At 40.2% G+C, this 17,980-nt stretch overlaps 2 protein-coding genes across 2 annotated transcripts; both read left to right on the top strand.

Annotated features, from left to right (window-relative positions):
• The first annotated feature begins 136 nt into the window (after positions 1-136).
• LOC135473889 (tubulin beta chain-like) lies at positions 137-2,594 on the top strand. Its single transcript, XM_064753819.1, has 4 exons — positions 137-193; positions 560-668; positions 971-1,326; positions 1,776-2,594. The coding sequence occupies exons 1-4, from the start codon at positions 137-139 to the stop codon at positions 2,592-2,594; spliced, it is 1,341 nt and encodes a 446-aa protein (XP_064609889.1).
• Positions 2,595-5,356: 2,762 nt separating this feature from the next.
• On the top strand, positions 5,357-10,306 carry LOC135472490 (protein mab-21-like 3). The gene is made up of 3 exons (XM_064752015.1): positions 5,357-5,900; positions 7,503-7,891; positions 10,058-10,306. The coding sequence occupies exons 1-3, from the start codon at positions 5,357-5,359 to the stop codon at positions 10,304-10,306; spliced, it is 1,182 nt and encodes a 393-aa protein (XP_064608085.1).
• Positions 10,307-17,980: the final 7,674 nt, after the last annotated feature.

The following is a 17,980-nucleotide window of genomic DNA, read 5'->3' on the forward strand; positions in this document are numbered from 1 at the left end:
GCATGTTGCTAGGAGCGATAAACTCTGTGTATAACGCACAGGTATATATAGGGACACATTTACCGGTAACATTTGTATCACTTTCACTCAACTCTGATCAAACATCCCGAGTCTTGATAACTCGCCACCTGTCAACATGAGAGAAATCGTCCACCTTCAGGCCGGCCAGTGCGGAAACCAGATCGGTGCTAAGGTGAGTATTCTTCAGAGAAACATCAAGCTCTTCATCTGGAGTCAAAGATCAAGCACAGACCAAGGTCAATCACAAGGCGACTTATTTGTGGTCAACGGTCAGCGTTTTCCCATCAACAACACGTAACTGTTTTCTAATTCGGGAAATCTAATTTTGTGTGTTAGGCCTACAGTTGATACTGTTAACATAAATACTCTGACAAATGCCATATTAATTTCTTTCTTACACCCATGAGAAATCTCTTTCCTATTGGTCTATTATCTCTTTTAATTCACAGAAATTTCATAGTATTATTATAACATACATATAGAGCCATATAATAAGAATTCTCCTTAAAAAAATCAAAGAGGTCTTTTTTTGTCTTAGTTCTGGGAGGTGATCTCTGACGAGCACGGTATCGATCCGACAGGAACCTATCACGGGGACTCTGATCTCCAGCTAGAGAGAATCAACGTCTATTACAATGAAGCTACAGGTTTGTAAAAATCATTATCTGAGAAAAGTCGTACGTAAAAGGCTTGAGTCCTGCCTGCATCACACAACACAAAAAAACAAAGTCGATTAACAGATTTATATAAAATTCGTTCATAAGTACTGATCACTAGTAAGAAAATTTTAATATTGAATTTTAGTGTCAACCTATTAATGTTCTCTTGTGCTCTTTCCAATAAGAGAAGCACGAGATAAATATTTCACCTGTAGCCATGTAACATTATAATCAGACTTGACTCATATACCTAAGTAAATATTAACTTTTTTGTTCATTTTGAAATTTAGGAGGCAAATATGTACCCCGTGCTGTCCTGGTCGATCTGGAGCCTGGTACCATGGATTCCGTCCGATCTGGTCCATTCGGTCAGATCTTCAGACCGGATAACTTTGTTTTCGGTCAGAGCGGTGCAGGTAACAACTGGGCCAAGGGCCACTACACGGAAGGGGCCGAGCTTGTCGACTCGGTTCTAGACGTTGTGAGGAAGGAGGCCGAGAGCTGTGACTGTTTGCAGGGGTTCCAGCTGACCCACTCTCTGGGCGGAGGTACCGGGTCTGGGATGGGTACCCTTCTCATCAGCAAGATCCGAGAGGAGTACCCCGATAGGGTGATGAACACCTTCTCCGTCGTCCCTTCACCAAAGGTACTTCAATTACTACGGACGGACTTTATTCTTTTACTCTAGCTCGCTATTTATCAGTCTTACTTTCTTTACTCTGGCTTACTATTTACCCACTACAGTTTCCTTACTCAAGCGTTAACGTCAAATGACTGAAAAATGGTTAAGTTCGACGTTGAACCCTACGCATACATGCATACTTCCCTCAAGTATAGTACTTACCTTATTTTGTTTTGGTACGTGGGAAGGTCTGGGACAGCCTGAGGATGCTCGTGAGTCTCACCCGGCTTTTTCCCACCGTAATGCTGGCCGCCTTCATATAACTGAAATATTTTTGAGTGCGGCGTAAAACCCCAATTTTTTTCCCGCTTTCCCAACTCGGCAGAATACACGAGTACAACAAATAATTGTTGAAACAGCAATAAATACTTTCCCACACATAATACCATAATGCCATTGTTCTCATTTTACAGGTGTCAGACACAGTTGTTGAGCCGTACAACGCCACCCTGTCCGTCCATCAACTGGTCGAGAACACAGACGAATCCTTCTGTATCGACAACGAGGCTCTCTACGACATTTGCTTCAGAACCCTGAAGTTGACCACCCCAACATATGGGGATTTGAACCATCTGGTCTCGGCCACAATGTCCGGTGTGACAACCTGTTTGCGATTCCCCGGTCAACTCAACGCTGACCTGCGTAAACTGGCTGTCAACATGGTACCCTTTCCGCGTCTCCATTTCTTCATGCCCGGATTTGCCCCTCTCACCTCCAGGGGTAGCCAGCAGTACAGAGCCCTGACCGTCCCAGAACTCACCCAGCAGATGTTTGACGCCAAGAACATGATGGCCGCTTGCGATCCCCGTCACGGCCGTTATCTGACGGTGGCCGCCATGTTCCGTGGTCGTATGTCCATGAAGGAAGTTGACGAACAGATGTTGAACGTACAGAACAAGAACAGCAGCTACTTTGTCGAATGGATCCCCAACAACGTCAAGACCGCCGTCTGTGATATTCCACCCCGTGGTCTCAAGATGTCGGCCACATTTATCGGTAACAGCACAGCCATCCAAGAGCTGTTCAAGCGAATCTCCGAACAGTTCACGGCCATGTTCCGTCGTAAGGCTTTCCTGCATTGGTACACCGGTGAGGGTATGGACGAGATGGAGTTTACTGAGGCCGAGTCTAACATGAACGACTTGGTGTCCGAGTACCAACAGTACCAAGACGCCACGGCCGAGGAGGAGGGAGAGTTTGACGAAGAAGGCGAGGCTGAAGAGGACGCTTGATCATGCTGACAAATGTGGGCTATGCACTGAACTTATATTTATGCAATCTGGCTTTTTACTACATCAGACTTAATACCAGTATATATCTAAAATGCTGAATGACTTCCATTCTAAAACAACAAAGGTTATGTCACATGCTGTATGACAGATCTGCTTTTGGTTTTTCTCTGCCAAATATAGAATGCATTTAAAGATGTGTGTGTGTATCTGTATTGCCTTTCTAATCGTCTTTTCTAGTAATTTAAAATATTATTTCCTGCACTTGAAATAATTTCCACTACAGTAAATGTTAACAATAAAGATCCTAATAAAAAATATATAGTGCTTTATTTGAATACGTAGCATTGGAAATGGCGCATACTACGGATTTGCGCTCTCTTCCAGGAACACACGTGACCTTTCAAATATATTTAACATTTCGTGGTTGTATTATGGTTGTCTTGGATCTTAATAATCTGTGGTGTCGTCCTCTAGAAATCGGGTATAGCAACATTTAGCGGATGTCTGTGACCCACAACCACAGTCCATGTGGAGCAGCAACGGTATGTTAACGGGTGCGTGTGTCCCACGACCAAAAGATATAGGGAGTAGCAACGTTGTTTTTGACGGATGCGCGTGACTCAGAACAGCAGGTTACAGAGAGTAGCAACGTACTGTTAACGGGTGTTCGTGACCCACAACCACAGTCTATATAGAGCAGCAACGGTATATTAACGGGTGTTAATACAACCACAGGCTATGTAGAGTAAAAGTCTTCTGTTAATGGATGTTTTCCTGGGACACGCGCACCCATTAACATAACTTTCATCGCCTGTTAACTGAACCTTGTTACTCCCAGCCTATATGGCGTGTGGTGATGGGTCAAAATGCCCGTTAACACAACGTTGCTAATCCCTATATCCTGTGACTGTGGGCCACAAACATCCATTAACTGAACGGTGCTATTCTGTACTTAACAAGTTTGTGAAAACAAGGAGTCATTAAGTGCGTGTATAAATAGTGTGTCATCTTGTGATACGGCCAGGCTATGACGTCAAAGTACTGCCGCCACTGAAGTATCATACCGAAGACACCAGACATGACACCGTACCCAGTCACATTATACTGACACTGAGCCAACCAGTCCTATTTCCTTGTTCTAACCTCTCAGTGCTGAGCGCCAAGTGAGGCTGCAAATTAAAATCGATCAATAAATAAATATATGAATAAATAAATATAACATAACAAAAAGTTGAACAGTTTCTGTCACGAAATTATACTATGTAAGTTAAAGAGAGTAAAAAAGATTCAAAGTTAAAGGCCAGCCGTGTCTCTCCATGGCACGCACACCCTCCCCACGATAGATCAATACAGTCACATACCGATTCATAAGTAGGTCAGATATGCTACGTCCCTCTACTTGTGAGGGTCGGACTAGGGGACAAACCTAAACCCACGTTCTGTATATCTAGCCTACAAGTTCTCAGGAGATAAGTGAAATATAAAGCAGTGACGTCGCTGTTTCACAAGTAGACCTCCTGGGTATGGAAGGCGAACATCGCCAAATATACATATTTCAAATATTATAACGATTTCCGTGCCCAAAAAAACTACCTCCCTACAACTTAACCAAAATAAGCATCTCCAAAACCTAACAAACATCTCCAAAACGATAAAGGCCTATTAAATTAATTAAAACAAGCATCTCCTAAAGAGAATAATGTAAATATCACCCGAACAAAGCTAAGTAATGTGGTATATCTCTGACTCCGCTAGTCGCTGTTTATGATATATAGATAATAAATGTAAAGTGACTTCCATTGACAGGCCTTATACTCTAAACTGTCTGTACACAAAGTGTTCATGTTAAGGATACGAGTTTCACTAGTTCTTTTGTCCAAAATATATTGTTAAAAATGATTGTAACATTCCCAACCGCCAGACTAAACGTCGAGCGATACTGTTGCCGTAGTTCTCTTCCCGGTGCGTGTAGCCCTCTGCTTCTTAACCAAATGCTGGTTCGGCAAAAATTGTTTCTCTCACTTATAGCTTTGCTCAGGAAATTCTGTATTTTGGTGAAGGAGATGCAGGATTCAGAGAGATTTTTATTCGCTGGGGAGATGTATGTTGTGTTGTTTATGTTGTTTGAAAGGTTTAACTGGTTAGATAGCCGACGTGGTTATTTTAATATTTGCAAAAAGAGCAATGATTTCAGTTCAACATTTTTCAGTCATTTTCTGTGATTGAAAACGCTACAATGTATAAGTTTAAAGGCTGGTTTTAATCATTTGCCGTATAGAATATTTCTGATTTCCTTCTGTAATAATGGACGAGGCTTTCTCTCTGGCCGTAGGTGGGAAGGTCTTCCAGCAGCCTGTGTATGGTTTTGGTTTTCCCCCTGGGCTCTGCCAGGTTTCCTCCCACCTTGATGTGGTTGCCGTCGTATAAGTGAAACATTCTTATAGCGTAAAACACACCAATCACATAAATAGATATTAGGTTTGGGATATGTTTGTTTCATATAGAGATATATTTTGGCGATATCCGGCTTCCTTACCTATGACCTACATGTAGCTGTGTTGTGAAATGTTTCACAGAAACATATATCTTAGTGTAAGGAAAATCGACTCTGTATAATTCTCATCAGCTTGTATTTTGACGAAAGCAAGTGGGTGAAATGATGAAGTAATATACACCGACACCTCTGTGCCCCACAGTCCGTGTTACCTTGGATTCCATGAAATATATGCAGAAGAAGTTTTAAGGCATATTAAGGTAAGGTTATGTATAGCAACAACAACACATCATGTGATCTCAACAGATTACTGAATGTCTACTTTGAGAAGGCAGTGAAAATCAGAAGCGATGAGAACGACCAGGTTATTCAAGTTGTTCATGAAACTGTGGACAATATCTTGAAGGCAGTGAACAAAGCTGATCCGAGATTTGCGCGGCCGAATGAAGCAAAATACGTCGGGTCATATTATCAGGGTCTAAAAGTGAAAAGACCAGATGAATTTGACATTACCGTTCCGATGACACAGATACCAAACCCAGTATGGACATCGCACAGGCGTCGATATTACGGTTTTAACCGAACTGTTCCGGAATCACAGACCACAGTTCCGAATGATCTGACTGTTGTCAGAAAAGACTTTCCTTTGCCATTACCGCCTCCGGGTCAAATGTTTTTATCCCTTAGAAACGATCATCGGACATCACGGCAGCACAAAGATTTGATGTTCGATGATGATCTCATCCCGTTCCTTGTTCGACGAATGTTCAAAAGATTGGTCACTGACGCCATCAAAGATCTGGGCTTAGTAGGTAACTTTCTTCGCACCTTACCATTTACTTTACATCTTTCATTAACTTTGTATATTTTTTGTATGTATATCTGCATATACCTTTTTAAATTTATTTTATTTGATTGTCACTTAACACCATTCTGAACCATTTATTTTCTTTTACTTGCACGATGGCGGTCATTGTTATGGATAGAGGAAACCGGAGTGGTCAGGCTGAACCCCAATAACAAACTTTCTCACATACGATATACAGATACATACAACATATTGGCGGAAGGCAAGTTGCCTTCAATGAGCGTAAGGCGGCGCCAACGTTAACACGACTGTTTTCAACAAGGCCATCACAAGTAATGAGAGTTGGAATGCATGTATCTGAAGTTTTTCCGAGCTGTTTTAGTCTTAACCACATCCCGTAGCATCTAGATGACCCTAAATATCTATACAAGCATTCTCGGGTTTCATTTTACATCAAACTATTATTAAATGCCATGAAGTAGCTTTATAAACTGATTCTCGGTTTTAACATGTTCCCAACACGATGTGGCTCAATTACTGTCGATGTGGCGATGTGGCGTAAAGCCATAATCGCGCTAGCGCAGCGTAATGACCCAGGAACCTCTCACCAATGTGATCGCTGTGAGTTCAAGTCCAGCTTATGCTGGTTTCCTCTCTGGCCATACGTGGGGAGGTTTTCCAGCAACCTGGAGATGGTCTTGGGTCTCCATCGGGCTCTGCCCGGTTTCTTCCCACTACAATGTTGGCCGCCGTCGTATAAGTGAAATATTCTTTAGTACGGCGTAAAAAAACAAATAAATAAATAAATAAATAAATACAAAAACCCATAGTCGTTCATTTGTTCATTCAGTAGCTTTGGAAGTCGTTCGTTCAGTCTGGCGGTCATTCGACGTGTTGGTCAAAAGATTGACATCCTATCTTTTAACCTTGGCCTCGTATTTTATTAACATGAACCGGAGGAAACCGGACAGAGCCGGAAAAGGAGAAAACAGGAAAACCCACGTCCATCCACAGCAGCGATTTTGAATTTCCACATGATGCATAACCCAGATATCGTAGTTTAAAGTCCTGAAAGTCGCTGAAATCCGCACATTCAGAAAAGGCCGCCGAGATACATTAATTTTAATCAACCAAGTTATTTCTATATCTGGAGAATGCAGCTTGTTCCGCTGATGTCACGTGAACAATATTTGATCGCATAGGTATATGTGTACATAGGGTACAAAAACATCATGTTTCCGCTTTGTTGCTGTAGTCATTTAGCCCAGTTTACACACGTCCCCCGAAATAAGCAAGATTATACTATTGGTTGTCTTTTCTTTTAATGCGAGTAATTACAATATCGAAGAAAACAATGGGGTAATTACATGCAAAGCTTTCGTGAGAAGGTCTGCAGCAACCTGCGGATGGTCGTGAGTTTTTCCCTGGGTTTGTTCGGATTCCTACCACCATAATGCTGGCCGCCGTCGAATAAATGAAATATTCCTGAGTATGGCGTAAATCACCAATCAAATAAATAAATATGCAAATTTTAATTATGTTGTACCATGGTACCATGTCTTCATGGAACGCATGTTCAAGTGGTTCATATCTTTGTTGTATTTAGAAAAAGTACGAATATCAAAGTTTGTTCACGGCCCGGCAATAACACTGAAGATCAACACTAGTGACCTGCCCTTTGAAGTTAGAGTTGACCTGGCGCCCATGTGCAATGCCAAGTTACCATTCATATCCTGGACAGACTGGCCTAGGAGAGAAAGAAGATGGCCACCGGAAGAAAAGATAAAGGCGATAAAAGCTACTGAAATTAGTGCAGTAGCAAAGAAAGACTTTAATTGGACGTTGTCTTTTTCCGAATGCGAGAGGGAGTTAATAATGAAAATAGACACCAATGAAGGGGTGAGGACGAAATGTCACATGATCATGAAATCCCTTCGGGAGGAATTTTGGTGTCCATATGGAATGAAGCAAGTGATGACATCCTATGATCTAAAGGTTTGTAAATTATTTGTATCAGAACGACACGAACACATGCCACCTGCCGGCAGCGTTTATGTGCCCTAAATATTCGATTAGAAAACTACTCTAAGACACAAGACAATTTATTGTTCGACTCCAATAGCGCTTCTCATAATGATCCTAATCCATACTGAACCAGTATCATATCCAGTGTCGAGCTGAGAACAAAAACTTTTCTGATGTCAAAATTTAAAGAGATTTATTTGGTTATTTTTTTATTTGATTGGTGTTTTACGCCGTACTCAAGAATATTTCACTTATACGACGGCGGCCAGCATTATGGTGTGTGGAAACCGGGGGAGTCCGGGGGAAACCCACGACCATCCGCAGGTTGATGGCAGACCTTCCCACGTACCGCCGGAGAGGAAGAAAGCATGAGCTGGACTTGAACTCACAGCGCCTGCATTGGTGAGAGACTCCTGACGGTGCGCTAGCACGCTAACCGACTGAGCCACAGAGGCCCCTAAATTTAAACAGATGTCAGTATACAGTGGGAGCCTGTTAACTGTGTCTGTAGTTATACAACCTACAACAGGCTTATATAGTAGGTAGTTTCGTGGCTGAGAATCTGAGGATTTGAAGCAAAAAACATAAAGTGAAATCTTTTAGTTATTTATTTATTTAATTGGTGTTTAACAACCTTACTCAAGAATATTTTATTTTACAACGGCGGTCAGCATTTTGGTAGAAGGAAACCGGGAGGTGCCCGGGGAAAACCCACGACCATCCGCACGTTGATGGTAATCCTTCCCAGGTACAACAGCAGAGGAAACCAGCATGAGCTGGAGCGATCACATTGGTGACATACTTCTGGGTCATTGTGCCGCGCTGAAACGCTAGCCCCTAGGCCACGGATGCCCCCTATTTATATTTTTACAAATACGTTAGGGGCATCCAGTATGATCAATGTGGTCGCTGAGAGTCCAGGTCATGCTGATTTGAGTCAAGAAACTCATCTGGATACATTTTGACTCATTTGGTTAGTCGGAAAACTTACTAGAGTCGTCTGTGGCTCAGCTAACATGGGCATATGACTCATGAGTCACATTAGTTTCATTGAATTCGTCAGATTTTTGAGTCAGTTGACCCAAACTTTTCTCTCAGTGTATGACTGAACTTGGTCCGTAGAGTTTGTCAAGATTTTCGGATTGCTGCTGGCGGCATTGATGTGAAGTAAACGTTGTGGCCGGAGCATGCGCTGTGTGTATAATTTCATCAGAGTTTTGGCCAGATGACTGCTGACAGGCTTATCTTTCATTGTTGAACAAAAAGTAGTCCAAAATTAACGCGTATAAAAAGAATCAGAAATATTTCTGTCCGTGAAATGTTTAAAGCAAACCTATAAACATATAGATTTTAACATTTACCCGCATAGTTATTAAATAAAAAATTAACCGAATTTCCTGCTCTGTTGGCAAATATTACCTTGTTTTATATATATTTATTTATTCATTTGATTGGTGTGTTAAAAGTATTGTATTTCTCCCAGAACCGGGGAGAAACCTATGACTAGCCGCAGGTTGCTGGTTGTTTCTTTGTCGAGGCTGTACGTTAACAAAATATGATTCCTGTAATCCTTCACTAATTCTTACCTCATATCACCTAGATATTCGTGAATAATAATCATTCTTTAATCAATAATAACTACGTCACAATTTACGTAAATGTACCTGTTACATAGGCAGAAATTTAATCTTCGTTAACCATTTTCAATTTGTGTTGGTCGTATTCAACATTGCCAGGAAAATTATTAACTGGCAAAATGATTTGAAGAAAGCCAGTGAGATGTGCACAAATTGATGAAATGGTTTTCATCAATTTTACTTAAAATTTTAAATTAAAATTGCCATGTTATGATGTTTATTATTCCTGCATAATGGGGAATATGAATTCAGAATTACTTTAAGATCACGGGACACCTCTATTTTTGTGGCCTACAACATTGAGCCTTGGAATACAGCGCAGGCGACAGAAACGAGTTCTAGGTTAGTGAAGACAACAATTCAGAACGGTTAATATGAAAGCTAAACTGGGAACATGGCCAACCGATCTTAGAGCTACAGTTGACCGTGCTCGCAATAATGTAATGCATGTGTCAAGGCAATAGCGAATTTGTGTTAAGTTAAACACAACTTGTTACAGAACCTGCTGTTCTGGGAATGTGAACGGAACCCACTGGACGGAGACTGGACTTCGGACAAGCTGGCTGAGCGATTTCTGGGCATGACTCATCAACTTCTCGTGCACCTTCGCCAACGGCACCTTTCTATGTACTTCTACCCAGACGTCAAACTATTTAAGGAGGAAGACGCGGAATATTTGGATGAAGTTGCTCGAAGAGTGGAAGACTTCCTCACAGATCCTTCTTTGCAATTGTGCAGTAATCACTAACTATCTCAAAACTCTACCAGTTGAAAAGCACATTTGCGTGAAACAAATATTTTAAATAATGCCATAGATTTTCTTATTATATATGTTTCATATTCGCCGGTGGAATAGGTATTAGATTCTCCCTCTGGTCTTCACTTTAGGCGTTTGCGATTCTAAAGAAGCTACATGAAAAAACTTCTACCATCCAGAGACACAAATCTATTTTACAAGCTTGTGGTGTATTTTCAGACGCATACCAATCCAACAGGTCGATCCCAGCGGCATCTGGTAGCGCTTTAATCTTTTGGGCCTAACCGGGCAGCCCGTTTTCTCCCATTATAATGCAGACCGCCATCATACAAGTGAAACATTCTTAAGTATGGTGCAAAGCAACAATGAAATAAATAAATAAATGTACAACCTGTTATGATTTCCTGTTGAGAAAGTTTAAAAGTTTCGTGTCAGAATCGAATTATTTAGTTGTTCACAAAACGACGTGTGGAATGTTCATAAGAATTAGGCATAAGGTAAGTTTTAATATTCCTCTCAGAACGCCTCGGTGAGACATTGAAGATAATAAACAGAATTGAAACGGACGGAATTGAAAGAGAACTATTGTAAACCTACTTTAGAATAGTTTTTAATTTTAATACTTTTAGTCACGGCATGTACGGGATCGTTAATAAATTTTTAACATTTATGAATTGTTGGATATTTAACATAATACGTAACAAAACCTGTCGTTCCGAATGGACAAAAGTACATTGAATTAAAACTGGACATTATCTCCAGCTGTACACAGAGGTCGCGCGCGTTGGCAGAATCTGCTTTCTTTGGGACTATAAACCCACTTTCCGCTCTCTATTTTTGTAGTCTTTTTAATGTTAGATGGTATTTAAAACCTACAAATACAATATATTTTTATCTTTCAATTTATCTTTTTAAACAAGTAGTTTTTGTGCTCATTGTTCTTCAAAATGAAAACTACGTCTTCTTCAACATCAGACATATTTAACCAAGTAGAAAACTCTGATATCTATGCGTCGCTCATTTCAGTAGCATCGAATGATGATTTACCATTTATTTCGTTTTATCCCCATGTATACCAGTCTGGATGTCTGACGATACAAGTTTCAAGTACGATAATTTGGGATTTGTTCTACTTTCAACATTTGTGCAGAAACTTGTCTTATCTTAATCATTATTCTAATAGGGTAAAATCCGATTTCCCCGCTGAAGCATGTAACTGTGTGTTCTTTGCGTTACTCAGTCCCATCGTATTTAAGAAATATAGTATATACTTTGTTGCTGACCGATGTGTTGGGTATGTTAACGACCTGTTCTTCAAGAAATCCTCAAAACAATTGAGGCCGAGCTAGAAAGTGGCGTATACTACTTCCTTCTGTCTATATTAAGAACACAGCCGAATTTACATGTAGATCTAACACTACATGCTCAATTTATTAATCAGTCTGAGAACATGTTTGCTAAGGTTTGTTTTCTTTTGAACGCCAATAAGATGGCAGAACGTTTTGTAAATTATCGGATTGCTTTAACTTTAGTGATGTATTATAAACTTATAAGTAAATAACCACACCGGCAGTGGCACCGTTTTCATGCCGCGGCCCGAGACCCGCGACGCGAGGGGACGAGGACGGTACCGTTCACGCGCGATTTACTCCGTCCTCGTGCCGCAGGCCGTGACCCACAATGAATGTGAATATTCATTTGATTTTGTCTGACTATGGGCAGTTCTATCGTTTAGTCCACACCCACGTGTTATGTGGCCCACAGTGTGAACCAAAGTCACAGCCTAGCAGATTGTAACATTCAGTTATCGAAGTGTTTGGCTCATAATGTGTGTGTGGAGCATACTCACGGCCTAGCGGATTGTAACGTTCAGTTAACGGATGTATATGTTGTCCACAATGTGTCAAAGCCTAGCGAATTGTAACATTCATTCATGGGATGTTTGTGGCCCATGGTGTGTGTGTGGAGCGAACTCACAGTCGAGCGGATTGTAAGGTTCAGTTATCGGATGTATGTGGCCCATAATGTGTGTGTGAAGCAAACTCATAGTCGAGCGGATTGTAACGTTCAGTTAACAGATGTATGTAGCCCACAATGCATGTGTGGAGCAAAATCACGGTTTAGCGGATTGAAACATTCAGAGTTATCGGATGAGTGTGGCCCACAGTGTGTGTGTGTGGAGCAAACACAAAGCCTAGCGGATTTTAGCATTCAGTTATGGGATGTGTGTGGCCCACAATATGTGTGTGAAGCAAAATCAGGGTCTAGTGGATTGTAACGTTCACTGTTACGGGATGTGCGGCCCACAGTGTGTATGTCGTGCAAAATCACGGTCTAGCGGACTGTAACGTTCACAGTTATCGGATGAGTGTGGCCCACAGTGTGTGTGTGGAGCAATATTCCGACTTAGAGGATTGCAATGTTCAGTTATCGAATTTGTGTGGCCTACAGTGTGTGTGTGCAGCAAAATCACGGCTTAGCGTGTTGTAACGTTCAGTTCTCTGATGTGTGTGGCCCATGATGTGTGTGTGTGGAGCAAACTCACAGTCGAGCGGATTGTAAGGTTCAGTTAACGGATGTGTGTGGCCCACAATGGGTGTGTGAAGCAAAATCACTGTCTAGCGCACTGTAACATTCACAGATATTGGATGTGTGTGGTCCACACACACAGCGGATTATAACATTCAGTTATCGGATGTGTGTGGTCCACAATGTGTGTGTGGAGCAAAATCACTGCCTAGTGGATTGTAACGTTCACTGTTACGGGATGTATGTGGCCCACATTGTATGTGTGGTGCAAAATCACGGTTTAACGGATAGTAATGATGGGTGTGGCCACAGTGTGTGTATGGTGCAAACTCACGGTCTGGCGGATTGTAACGTTCAAAATTATCGCATATGTGTGGCCCACAGTGCGTGTGTGGTGCAAATTCACGATCTAGCGGATGGTAATGTTCACAATTATTGGATGGGCGTGGCTCACAGTGTGTGTGTGGTGCAAAATCCCGGCCTGTAGGAGTGTAACGTTTAGTTATTGGATGTGTTTGTAAGTCGCAACGTCCAAATTACGACGTCAAAAATAGGAATATTGTGTCCCTTACGAACGACCTAACGGTTGTCAGAAATGACGTTCCTCTGCCTCCCTGTCCAACGGGACAAATGTTTGTGTCCCATAAAAACAACATTTGCGGACAGCAACACGCGGGTTTGATGTTTAATGGGGATCTAATCCCATTCTATGTCCGCAGATTGTTCAAAAGACTGGTCACTGACGCCATCAGGGATCTGGGTTTACGAAGTAACTATCTTTGGACAGATGCCTTAACTGTTTTATACATATGATTTATTAAAGAACCCTTTGCAACTAAATGTGAAATCGTTACCCTGTGGAGCAACAGTGAGGTGTGATTTTTTCATATAGAAAACAGGGAAAACCGACTTGAATTTATAGTACAACAAGCCTGTTTAAGACTGCAGAGTTGTAATTTATACGTCTGGTTTCATCGAAAGACAAAAAGTGGACAACAGCAGAGTTTGCGAGCTTAAGACCTTTTCTTAAGGAATACCTATCATAATAAAAATGTGATTACCTTATCAAAAATGAATTTCTCTCCATATGATGTCAACATAGAGTGTTGTAATCTCTTCTCAAGTATCATACTGGTTCTCTCAAACATATTTTTATCAATCGAAAAATTACAAAATAATTAGCTTCAACATGCTGCATGGCCCAGGAGTAACATTCGTGGCTTACAATCCACTTGAAACATGACAGCAAGAGTTCGATGGCTTTTCATTTGTTACTCTTTCTTTTGGTGCGCATCATAAATTATGGTGAAAACGATATAAAACACACAAATATAGTTTTTTGTTTGTTTATGTTTTCCAAACCATGTGTTAGACATGTTTCCAAATGTAGTAAATATACATGAATAGTATATGGTAAGTGTATGTGTACTTCCAAAGAAGTGAACATGACAAGTTCCTACGTGTGTTTATCAGTTTACCGTACCTTCTTAAAAAGTGTCCCCTAAAGACCCACTCATATAATCACGTCTTTTTTTAAACCCACTTCTTACAGGGAAGAGGTATTAGCCTATGTGTTTAGAATAAAAGACAACAGCCCAATGGTTAGCAACGAATATACTTTGTGGCTGGTCTTTTCAATATACGATACTTTTTGCTATACAAGAACTTTCACCACATAAAGGGGAAGCTCTCACAGAAGATCTGTCACTGTGAACAGGTTTATAATCGACCTGAACGACAGGTACGTGATTTCCCATCTAGTTGTCAGGGGTGCATTTTGTTTCGAGATTTTTATCTCAAAGCGAAACGCCATTATAGTCAATATGTATGAATTTTGAGTTAACTCGAGACAGTTTATACCTGTAGTTTGTGAGCTGATTTTGGCGCAGCTCTAATGTGTTCCGCAAATGGCGACGTGTTCCCCATTTGTGTCTGTAGCACTGACTTTAACAAATTAGCATATGACATAAAGAAACTGGTAATTTCATATAATGAATAGTTATAAATAGTTAAATATTGCCGTTCATATTTGAGGATATGTGGCCCAATTTTCATGGGTGGCGGAAACCGGAAAGCCCTGTGAAGCCCATCGACATTTGGCTAGTTGCTGACGAACTTTCTCACATGTGCCGTACAGATGTGTGTACCATATTGGTGGAACACAAGTCGACCGATTATTGTCACCATGCCTCCTCGATCAGTCAGAAGTACAACATACCTTTAACATATACTCATGTTTTAATGTAGCATAGAAATATACAAATGACCCATTTGTCTGTTACATTCAGAAAAAGTAAGAGTTCATGGTCCGGCAATAGCACTGAAAATTAAGACCCATAAGTTGCCATTTGAAGTGAGCGTTGACCTTGCGCCTATGTGCGATTCGAAATTACATTTTGAGTCCTTGATAAACTGGCCTAGGAGAGAAGCAAGATGGCCGCCGGTAGAAAAGATAGAGATGATAAAAGCTATCGTAATTAGTGCGGTAGAGAAGAAGGAATTAATAATCCAAAAAGACGCCAATGAGGGGCGAGGAAGAAGTGCCATAGGATTATGAAGTCTTGTAGAGAGGAATGTTGGTGCCCAAATGGCATTAAGCAAGTTCTGACGTCCTATCATTTGAAGGTAATTTCTGTGCATATGAACTGCACTGCTAGACACAAACCTCCTAAACGCTGCTGTGATTTTATGTCGGTGCAGTCAGCAATCGAGTTTTAAGTAGGTCTCACATTTGTAGGACACTGTCTTTTCAGCATCATATCACACCTCTGATTGTAATGTTGATCTTGTACGCTTCACAATCACGCAGTGTAAAGTTACAGACATAACTTTTCCTACAGCAAAATTTAAAGGGAATTCTAATGCATAGTGTGACTCTTTTAACTGTATCGGTAGTTACACAAACTATATACATTCAAAATATTAATCTGTTAATTTTAACGGATAGTGTTGTGTGAGCGATGCTAAAATATATTCTGTTATTATAGCACAATAATGTCATATTCAACATAATATCCTGTTTGTCTAATGGAATATTTATATTGAAGTAACAAACCAATCTGCTGCAATAACAAAAAACATTCTACCATCATTCAGACATCAGACTTTCTGTCAAAATTAACAGATATACCTATTGAATGTAACACAACTAAAGACAGGCACATTTTCTGCAGATTCTCACAGATTATAAACAAAGATTGAAGTGACGTCTTTTACATAGGTCAGCTTTAAACTCAATCATGAGCTGAAATGATTTTTATTTTCTTATTTTGTTACATCATATTGTACAAAGGTTGTGAAATCCCACCTATTGTTTCTTCTTACCTCCTACTGATGGCGACATATTTTAAAAATTTCAAAACTTCACATTATATGGAATGAGACAATTTCAGCCTCGTTTTATGTGATCTTTCTAATATATATTTATATCCAGCATTGACTTTGAAACACCATGTGTCAAATACGTGGTTATTTGGAATCGAACACCCCTTGTTTTGGCAAATTTAAAGTTGTTAGTCAATATATGTCAGGTTAGGTTACGTGATGGTAGGTGAAGAATTTTCACCACGACCGATTCTAGCTCCAGCTACCTTACAGTGTGATGTCATCTGATAGCCTACACATATAAGATAAAAAAAATAACAAACTGAAGGATACCTGAAAATATGGTTATAATGTAGTACAACAAACAGCAAAAGTAATCATCTGGCTGGAGTCAGAGATTTTGTTTCACATTTGGTTCTTGAGTTTTTTTCAGATTTACATATTGCTAATGGTTACAGTAATGTGAAGTGAGTGTTCTGTTCATAACATACGCCACTGGGAATATATGACCAAGGTGTAGGAAAAATGGCTGCTACAAAGACTACAACAAGAACACAAAAGTCTTCGTCACATAGTAATAGTGGACCGTACGTCCAATAATGCGTGGTGTGTCCTAGATTTAAATAACTTCATAAACATGAAAACAAAACTTCTCTGTGTGTTTACAGAACTTGCTGTTCTGGGCATGTGAACAGAACCCACTGGACGGAGACTGGACTCAGGATAAGCTGGCTGAGCGCTTTCTGGGCATGACTCGTCAACTTCTCGCACACCTGCGTCAACGGAACCTTCCAATGTATTTTTATCCAAAAATCAACCTGTTTAAGGAGAAAGACGCGGAATACTTGGATCAAGTTGCCGAAAGGGTGGAAAAGTTTCTTTACGATCCTGTTGCGAAATTTTCTGGCTAAAAATGTAATTTGGCTTCCAGCTTTAACTAATTTGTGAGAATTTACTGTGGAGTTCAGATTCGAATCCCCTTGGCAAATAGCATTCAAGTATGAATGGAAAGATTGAGTACATATGCATATTTACTTTCTGTAAATTGGTGAAAATGCAGTCTGGATTCCATCTGAAGAAATAAGGGACCATCACATTAGGCCTAATAACGTTGGGGATAATATAATATGGATTCCAGCCTATGACCTGAAAGGCAAGGACCTGAATTCCAATCTAAGACATGATTAGTAAGACTGAAATGAATATGACAACTTAATGTATGAAAATGTATCAGTGCTCAAGACAGTCAAGAATGTATGATAATTGATTCAAGTGCTGTTCATAGGCACGTTTTACTCACTGTTAAAGGTTTTCTGAGGTCGGACATGTACAAATCTGTACTCTGTCATACCGTTGTTTATATTAAATATAGTACAACAATGAAAGGTTCACAAATTTCCTAACCCGACAGATATTGTGTACAACATGTATTAAACGATCGGTAATTTAGAATGACCTAATTATTTCTTCGACTAATAAGTGCAAATTACTTTCCATTTCTCATGTAAATGTAGATAATTTTCATGAACAACAATAACCAGGTGCTCATCTAGAGAATACCCTGTTATTTCTGAAAACTTCAGAGTTTATACCATTGAATAGATGGTAACTGACATGAACAATAAAATTTAAATGACTTCTAAACTTTAAAAAACATGACAGCACCGTGCTAAAACATATTTCAATCCAAAGCAGGATTCTCAAGCTTTTTCGAAAATATCATACCTCATTATTTCAATGAGATTTCACCAAACCTGATAACATGTAGAACAAAATGTTATTACTGCTTAAACAGCTGGTGTGAATCGAGAT

Source organism: Liolophura sinensis, chromosome 8 (genome assembly GCF_032854445.1).
Source record: "Liolophura sinensis isolate JHLJ2023 chromosome 8, CUHK_Ljap_v2, whole genome shotgun sequence".
Classification (NCBI taxonomy): domain Eukaryota; kingdom Metazoa; phylum Mollusca; class Polyplacophora; order Chitonida; family Chitonidae; genus Liolophura; species Liolophura sinensis.

Bases quoted from the DNA above. Each gene is read 5' to 3' on its own strand.
- LOC135473889 (XM_064753819.1), top strand. From the start codon at position 137: ATGAGAGAAATCGTCCACCTTCAGGCCGGCCAGTGCGGAAACCAGATC. The intron at 669-970 runs GTTTGTAAAAAT...TTTGAAATTTAG, and splicing joins CTATTACAATGAAGCTACAG to GAGGCAAATATGTACCCCGT. The intron at 1,327-1,775 runs GTACTTCAATTA...CTCATTTTACAG, and splicing joins CCGTCGTCCCTTCACCAAAG to GTGTCAGACACAGTTGTTGA.
- LOC135472490 (XM_064752015.1), top strand. From the start codon at position 5,357: ATGTATAGCAACAACAACACATCATGTGATCTCAACAGATTACTGAAT. The intron at 5,901-7,502 runs GTAACTTTCTTC...TGTTGTATTTAG, and splicing joins CAAAGATCTGGGCTTAGTAG to AAAAAGTACGAATATCAAAG. The intron at 7,892-10,057 runs GTTTGTAAATTA...AACTTGTTACAG, and splicing joins TGACATCCTATGATCTAAAG to AACCTGCTGTTCTGGGAATG.